Here is a 9,081-nt window from a genome sequence, read left to right on the forward strand (position 1 = left end):
ATATATATATATATACGTTTGTTAATATATGTTTCTTATGAACAGAGTGTATATTTCCTGGTACTGCAGACTTTTATCCTCTATTTTTATCTTAGGTTAATGTCGTCTCTGCCAATTATTGTTTTAAGGTTTTCTGTAATTGTCCGAGGAAAAAGTAGAATAGAATTCAACTTGCCATTACACTGTCATAAGTACAGAGCAAAGAAACTCACCCTCTGCATTTAACCCATCCCTTTGGAGAGCAGTGGGCTGCCATTGTGCGGCGCCCAGGGAGTAGTGTGGGCTTTAAGGCTGATATATACTTCTAAACCAGGTCGTCTGCGTACGTGTCGCAGTGAACAAAAAGCCCACCCCACCCACTCCGCAGACACTCAGCTGCACCTCTCCCAAATTGTAACTGACCGCAGACAGTGCTGCAGACAGGAGGCCGGCTTGTTTTGTTTTTATGACCGAAATTGCAGAAAACAACTCATGAAGTTTTACCAGCTAGAAGATCGAGGTGCGCAAGAATCCTGGGACCCTTTTTCCACTTGGATCTAAACTCACCCACACTTTCTCATCGCCTCGGCCGTATCCAGACCCACAGTGAAGCGCAGCCCACGCTTCAATATCAGAATCAGAATCAGGTTTATTGCAATTGTTAGTGAAGGAGTTCACAAACTAGGAATTTTTTATGGTACAATCGTGCAACATGAAACATATAATATATAACAGGTAAATAAAATTATAAAAATATCTAAAAACACTGTGGGTATAAGGCATGCAAAAAATAGACTAATAAATACACTTAGGATAAAAATATGGATAAAAAATATAAAAAGTAAAATAGCATCTTACAAGGTAGTGCAAATAGAGCAGTGTAAATGGCATGGGCAGGTTATAGAGTCTGACATAGTTATGTGTTCATGAGTTTTATGGCAGAGGGGAAGAAGCTGTTTTTATGGTGGGAGGTTCTGGTCCGTATGGACCGTAGCCTCCTCCCTGAGGGGAGAGGTTCTGGTCCGTATGGACCGTAGCCTCCTCCCTGAGGGGAGAGGTTCAAACAGACTGTGTCCAGGGTGAGAAGGGTCGGCTGTGATGCGACCTGCACGCCTCCTGGTCCTGGAGACATACAGGTCCTGGAGAGATGGCAACTAACAGCCGATCACCTTCTCAGCAGAGTGCTCAATGCGCTGCAGTTGGTAGGTGAGGATGGACTCAATGATGGAGGTGTAAAACTGCACCATCATCCGAGTTGGCAGCTTAAGTTTCCTCAGCTGCCGCATATTGAGCATAAATCAAAAATGTCTGCGTTAAGCTCACTGCGACACACTGCTGTGCGAGTATAACCAGTCCTTAAGGGTCTTGCTCCGGGACCCAGTGAGGCAGTCCGTGGGAGTGCGGCTTGAGCTGAGAACCTCTGGGATCCAAGCGCAATGCCCTAACCACTAGGCCGACACTCCCCTGTAACTCTCCCAGATAGATGTTCCAAAAAAAGAAAGTTAAAAACAATCCACTTCGAACTCAACGCTATTTCTGACATTTTGAATTGAAAAAGTGTCATGATTTTATCAATTGCTCGGTCCCACATGCAGAGTAACCAATTCAGAGAGACCAGGGAAAAAGGTTTAACAGGTTTATTGAAGAGATTATGCAGGGAGAAGTGTTGCTCTGAACACTGCTCAACAGGAACTGAAATGTGAGGGGAAGACACAGTGGTTAGTTCAGGCTTAGTGGGAAATATGATTTGTGAACTTGGAGAGGTGGATTTAGTTGCTGACTCATGTTTCCAAAGAAATTGTTGATTCTTTGACTCCTGTCTGTATGCTGTTGTTCCAGTGTTTGTCTGATTCGGTGGAGTGCGGAACAGGGTTTACCCAGAATGTGGTTGTTTGTAGGTGAACGGAGAAGCTGACTGCCACTCAGATTTCATGCAGTACTTGACCGTCTGTTGTGCAGATGAATCCCTTGCTCAGTGTGAAGCTCAAACGTTCTTCCTGGTGGAGGAAGGGAGACAAACACAGAACACAAACACACAGACAGGAGTCCTGACAAAAAGCTTCCTGGATGGGAAGCGAAACATCTTCAAACTTGGAAAACAAGTCTAGTGGAACTATCTTTTTTTGGAATGACTATGACCTGGATTACTGAAAATCTCTCCCACTAAATGCTTTAGTCACAGATACTTAATTTAAATGTTTGTTTTGGAGATTATAATAGTAGCTCTAAAAATAGAATAAAAACCTACCGAGCCTACAGAGTAAAGGAGGACTAAATCAGCTTTAGTTTCATTATTCTTAGCAAAGACACTACAATACATCTCAGAATGATTATAACCAATTCGTCCCATTTGGTGTATTAGTATTAAGAATTTTTATGGAGACACAGTGTTGACCAACTGTATCCCTTGTCCCTGCAGAAGAGGCTCAACACAGTAACCAGGTGAAAATGAGCACTCACCTTGAATCCCTCCCTCATCAATGGAGCCTTCAAATGCATCTATGTCATTTTAGGAAGATCATTTTACATTTTAAGCAATTCAAATTTATGGGAAGGGAAAAAATATAACACTGACTTTTCATAAGGGTTCAATGCACCTTTACATGACTATTAATTTAAAAAACACAATTTATGTCCCTTTGTGTTTTCCCAGCTGCTCTGACTGTGAGTCCCAGCAGATCTCAGTTCTTTGAGTTAGACTCTGTGTCTCTGAGCTGTGAGGAGAACAACAGCTCTGCTGGATGGACTGTATGGAGGAACACAACCAGAGGAACCAGGACTCAGTGTGGAAAGGAATGGGGGAAACCAGCTGGTTCTACCTGTAACATCAGTTATGTTTTAGAAAGAGACAGTGGAGTTTACTGGTGTTGGTCCAGAGAGGGAGCAGCCAGCAGCAGCATCCAGCTCACTGTCACTGGTAAGATCAGACTGTGGAGTTAGTGTTGATGAAGCTGTGTGGAAATGGATGAAATGCTGTAGTTTGTCTCTGTGTTGAGGTGGATCAGTGATCCTGCAGAGTCCTGTCCTCCCTGTGATGGAGGGAGATGACGTCACTCTGAGCTGTCTAACAAAGACCACTCCCTCCAACCTCCCAGCTGCTTTCTATAAAGATGGCTCCCTCATCAGGACTGAGCCCAAAGGTCACATGACCCTCCACCATGTGACCAGCTCTGATGAAGGCCTCTACAGGTGTAACATCAGTGGTCATACAGAGTCTCCATCCAGCTGGATCTCTGTTGAAGGTCAGATGGTCAATCAGCTTGAAACTCATAACATGCACATTCAGTCACAAATTAAAGAGATGCACCCAATTTAATTTAGAAGGAAAAACATTTGAATTCTGGTTAAACAGCAGGTGGGTCTGAAAACCCATAAAAAGCTGACTGCCTTTCTTCTCTTAGACACTCTTAGAATCAGTTGAATAGTGTTTAAGGTGCATTTTAGGAAATCAAGTATGGATAGAAACTTGTTTGCAATAAGACACTTGTCTAGTTTTTTTTAAAGCCGCTAACAAACCTGTTAAGCACATTCCCTGCTGTATTCTTTGTCATTGTTTTCTCTGTCTCACATTTTGATTTAAGAAATCTTGTCTCTGTCGCCTCCTACAGTAAAACAGTGATCAATTCAGGATACTTATTCATCTCGTAATTTAATACTTGGCAATGTACTTGACAACAGTTTTAAAGAATTTATGGATTTGAAGCAGTAATCTAATGTATTCAAACCTCGTCATCACTTGACAAGATAGGTAAAGCAGCTGTATTGGAAGTCATTTTGTACCATGATGGCGTCCGTAATGATGGAGGGGAGAGGTAGCTTGAAAATGTCTATCAAGTAATGATGTTATTGTTATTTTGCCACTGTTATGTCAAACTTTTACAAGTAATTTAAAATTAGATATATATTTATGTGAAATGTCTTTGTGTTTTTAGGTCTAGAGAAGGGCAGGGTAACTTTAGTCCTTGAGTGCTGATGACCTGAAACTTTTCAAAGTTTTCATGGCCCAAGACACATGAATCAAATGGTTAAATTACGGCGTCTTACAAGTACCTGAAATTGTAGCCCCTACCTCATGTTCCCAGATCTGATCAATTCACCTTTCATAGGGTCAACAGAGAGAACGCTATCCAGCATAGCAAAGGAGCTCAAGACTCCTGTTCTGAATCCTGACTGCTTTCAGCCCTATCAACATCATTACAGGACCGATATGCACAGATGATTTTGGTCAAAATGGTGCTATAACCTGCTGGAAAAGCTTCACAAATGTATTGAACAGTTGAAGCACTGTATTAATAAACCATAAACATATGAAGGTGTGGATATTTGGCATGTTACGTGTGAAGAAATAATGTATTTTTATTAATCTCTGATTTGGGTCTCACCCATACATCCTTCTGGACAACCATGTAGCTGCAAGCAGCAACTTGAAAAGTATGCTAAACTATGCTAAGTAAACTGAAAATAGGAATCATTCGGGGTTCCTCATTCTAGATTGTTCTCAATTACCACCACTCTTTCAATTCAGTTCAGTATTTATATAGCACCAATTCACGTCAGTTTATTTATACTGCACCAATTCACAACACATGTAATTTGAAGGCACTTTACAGAGAAGTGCAGTCATATCATTTAGTAAAATTGGGTAAAATTTTTCTATCTAACGAAATTCAACTAATGGTATTGAGTCATTGACTTTGAAAGACACAGTCATCCATCCTTTTACTGACTAGTCAACTAAATGATCAATCATTTACTCTAGTTTTTCTTGTTAAGCAGTTGCTTCAGTTTCAAATCCATAGTTTATGATTTGGGAAGCATTTCACCTTTCTAGTAGTACAGAGATGTTTATGTGGTCAGTCACACACTCACTGATGTCCTCTCAATCTGGCTGACACAGTGCATCCCAGTCTGTAGCCTCAAAGCAAACTTAAAGTGCTTTATAATCTGAACAAAGAAAAACAACATTGTGATCTGATTTCTCAAGAGGAGGTCTCACTTCAGAGATGTAGGGCTCCTTGACTTTTGCATGAAACAAGCCCAAAGTTTTTTTCTCTGGTACAGCAGTGTACAATCTGTTGGAAAGTTGATGGTGTAGCAGAGAGTGATGTGTGAATAAATTAACCAGTTATTGCCACAATGCATTTGGCTGTTGTGTTTATAGCGTAGGGATAATGGAACAGATTACAACACATGCAGTGTCTGCAACAGCAGCAAGTGGAATGCATTGTTACTAACAGAACAATGTTAAACTCTGGGCAGATAATTTAGTCGGAAACCAACTGCCAACAGTTTGATATCTTGGCTGCTGTGAAGAATCTTTACAGTAACATGTCCTGGATGACAACAAAAGCAAGTCGTTCAAAAGCTCCGCCAACCCATCTCAGAGTCCGAGACATGATGCCGCAGCCATGTTTCCTTAAAACACATAATGCTCCATTGCTGACATTCTGGCCGGATCCTTGCTAGGGCTTGGAGTTATTCTAACTTTTTTTCTTAAGATCTCACATTGCCCATGATGATGGATGGAAGAGATGGCTTAAATTTGTTTCCTCTCTTATCTTCTTGCTCCTGCTAGGCTTCCACAGCGCCTCCTTTTCAACTCAGCTTGTATTTGCGAAAGTAGTTGATATATTATTTCAGCTTTAGATAAGTTGATTAGTTGCTCCCAGGTGTGAAAAGTTAACTTGCTATGGTTGCTGTGGTTACACATTATAACAAGTGTTCAAAAAAGACAAAATGTCAGTAAAATCCTTTCGGTTTCACAGCATTCAAAACCAGAAGCAAAACATATCAGAAAGATGAAACTCTAATGCACAAATGGAGAAACTTAAGTTCTCATTAAAAAAAAGAATATCAGAGTCAAGCTAGCAGAACTACTCCAACGATCAGCCATCTTAAGCAGAAGCACAATTCTATAATTTTAAACTCTAAAGTTAGAGGTTGAACTTCAGAATTGGAGACCAGAGATAGAATGCAGCAAAATGGTAAAAAAGTAGTCCTCATAAGTCTTCCAGCAGTCTTAATCTATAGCAGAAAAAGGAGCATAAGTAATGATCAGATCCGTGATAAAATATTGAACTTGGTTATTTAGGGCCTTATAGGTGATAAGAGGGATTTTAAACCCTTTTCTGGTTATAAGTGCAGTGTAGCATTTATAGAAGTCCTTATGTCTGACAAACCTTTTTTCAAGCTGTCAATGCATGCTGTTCAGACAATGATATGTCTAATGGGCACTGTTGTAATCTCCATCTCTTAATGTTACCGTCTTAGTAGCCAACTCCAGAAACTCAAACAGCTCAGTCTGCGTATCATAGCTGCTCCCAGGAAAGTTCACCTTGAACCGTTGTTTCCCTAACTTGGCCACTGTAACATCTGAAATTCTGTTGGCATTGGATGCTTCCACAGCATTCTTTACCAAGCAGCTCACTTACTGGTCAACCGAGCACAGTTTTAATGGTGAAAGGTCCATTACATTCACTTCTGGTCACTCTTGTAGCTACTGGTAACTTAAATTGTGGTCACTTTAGACCTTAAGAAGAGAAAAAGAATCTTTCTGGTCATTGTTCAGAAAGTATTGGGCTATTTCATTTTGTAGCATCTCCTTTGCTTATTTTTTTATGGTTGAAATCAAACATTAATAGAAAATTGAACCCCTAACTCAAGAGGCCAGCTCCAAAAGTACATTCATATGTTGACATACCTAACTAAGCCTGGGCATACACTATGACATTTTCTTTTTTTCCTTTTTGGGCCGATTCTCTAGTCCTATGAGAATTGTTTTGATCCGTCAGAGTTTTAGTCTCATGGTGCGTCCTGCGTCATGTAGTATACAGTGGGTAATGAGGTGCGATTAGCCTCTAGGTCGGAAGAAAATCAAACCTATTAGAAATTCAGTCTGCCGTCGTAAGGTGTTCGTGGTCAAACGCTGCTTTTGAAGCAGAGCTACGAGTCGATTTACCAGAACCTCAACCACTGCACATAAACAAACAACAGAGTTCTTCTTCCTCCAGATTGACGAGTCCGACTAACGTTATGTCTCGGCTCTGAGTCTGACGTGTGGTTTTTGGACGTGCATTGTGAGCAGATAGATTGCATCAGAGCTTTGGGTCATACAGTGCATGTTCAGCCTAAACAGGAGGGTGACAGCAGTGACAATTGGTAGCCTCAGCATCGGGCTCAAAAAGCCCGTAGGTATATTACTGCACAAAAACACTAAAAAGGGAATGTTGCTGGTTTGTTAGCAGGATCAATCAAAAACTTATGGATGGATTTTAAGTATTTTTTTTTTTTTTACCAGAGGTACTCATGCCCAGGAAAAATGTATTAATATTTTTATATATCCAGATCCTATGTGAGTTTTACCTATAGGTGTAAGTCACAATATGCGGCAAACTTTGTTGCTTGCTCTCTGAGTGCTTTACTAGTACCAATAATTAAAACTTTGTTTTAGTTAACAAAAACTGAGACAGCTTTTCAATCCACAATAATAAAGTTCTCTCTTTTTTTTTATTGTTTACAGTACGGGCTTTAACCACCCCTAGAGCCCTGCCGCCCCCAGCAAACCCTCTTAACTTGGTTTCAACAGTGATTCGATGCCTCCTGGTCTTCTGCCCATACCTCATCTCTACTTTTCTTTTGATCTCCTTACTTAAAAAAAAATCACAAGGTAATGCTTTATCATCATTCTGACCTCTTAATAAACCAATGATCTGATGATTGAAATAAATACTACTTTAACACTTTCTCTCCTGTTAAAGGATAAAGTACTATAACGCTGTCTCCTGGAGAAAGAACAGAAAGTAGACTGTCATCAAAAATCTCTCTCATCTTTTTATTGATTTTGTTTCTTTTTAATAAAGCATTAATTATTTACGCTGTTTTCCATGTTTTTCAGTTTCATGACTTATTCTGTTATAATTTTTTGATCGCCCATTATTTCAATTCTTTCTGTCCTATATTCAACATGGCATCTTTTCTGGATTAGTTCATTGCAGCCTGTTCTAACTGTTTGACTTCTTTGTACATATTCTGTATTTTCATGCATTTTTTTAAACAGTACCTTGTAACAATACATAGAAATTAGTTTATCTAATACATCAGATAGTTTATTGAAATTATACAAACATCTATATCTACTTAGGTCTCAGCTTTTTGTAGAGTAATCCATGTTAAATTTAGTTTTTTCCCAGGTTTGATAGGAAGCGTATAATATTTGACAATAAAGCTACAAACTGAACATCTCCAAGCCCCCTTTCTTTTGGTTTCTCCTTAAAGAAAAAGAGTCAATATCTCTCTCACAGATGATTTTGTCTCTAAAAGTCACTATATGTATTATTTCAGTTTTTTTGTCTTGATCCACACTCTTTTACTTTTCTAAACTTAAAAATGTCAAGCTCTATTTTATGCTTAACAAGGTTAAGAATGAATAGCATTAGCTTTTTAAAGACTTTTCGATTTTCATATTTGGAAAAAAAAGTAAAGATATAGGGAAAAGGAAACAGACCCACATCGTATGGCTTATTGGTGCCCCTACAGGTAGTAGGAATAACTACAATCTCAAGAAATAAGACCAGCAGGACAAGTTGCAAAAGTGGCCTTTTTTCATTTGTATCTGGACAGAAATGAGGGCAGTGATAGAAGGGAAAGACATGCAGTATATGACCTGCTGCCAGGTATCAAACAGGACAGTTGCATTAATGGCTTTAATCACTGCAAACAGTATGGTGCACAAAATCCAAAAAGCTCATGCAACCAATCAACTTTATTTGTACCTCTAAGTAGATTTGGGGAGGATGTGTATCTACTTTCTTTCAATAAAACTCACATATCATACCATAGAAACAAATGTAAATTAAATGACAAAATACCTATTTCACAAAAAGCTGAATAAATAAATTCCAGGACAACAGATAATGTCTGCTTCTGGTCATCTTAAGTGTGTGTTATGTTAAAAAATGTAGGTTCATAAAAGAGAAACTGAGTCCACACAGAAGAGGGATTTTTTAACGGCTTCTGCAGAAGGAGAGAGCTACATTCAGCTACATCTACTCTCTGGTGGGTTTCCTCAGTAGAAGCCTTTTTATTAGCAGATCATAACACATG

At 39.3% G+C, this 9,081-nt stretch overlaps 1 protein-coding gene across 1 annotated transcript in view; it reads left to right on the top strand.

Annotated features, from left to right (window-relative positions):
- LOC107104218 (low affinity immunoglobulin gamma Fc region receptor II-like) overlaps positions 1 to 8,061 on the top strand; it is a 10,128-nt gene extending 2,067 nt beyond the window's left edge. The window contains exons 3-6 of the mRNA XM_015404163.1: positions 2,633 to 2,896; positions 2,976 to 3,221; positions 7,499 to 7,645; positions 7,737 to 8,061. Of these exons, the coding sequence (XP_015259649.1) occupies positions 2,633 to 2,896; positions 2,976 to 3,221; positions 7,499 to 7,645; positions 7,737 to 7,741 (662 nt within the window). The 3' untranslated portion in view covers positions 7,742 to 8,061. The remainder of the gene's footprint in view (positions 1 to 2,632; positions 2,897 to 2,975; positions 3,222 to 7,498; positions 7,646 to 7,736) is intronic.
- Positions 8,062 to 9,081: the final 1,020 nt, after the last annotated feature.

The sequence above is a fragment of the Cyprinodon variegatus genome, unplaced genomic scaffold, assembly GCF_000732505.1.
Source record: "Cyprinodon variegatus isolate N-32 unplaced genomic scaffold, C_variegatus-1.0 Scaffold1654, whole genome shotgun sequence".
Classification (NCBI taxonomy): Eukaryota; Metazoa; Chordata; class Actinopteri; order Cyprinodontiformes; family Cyprinodontidae; genus Cyprinodon; species Cyprinodon variegatus.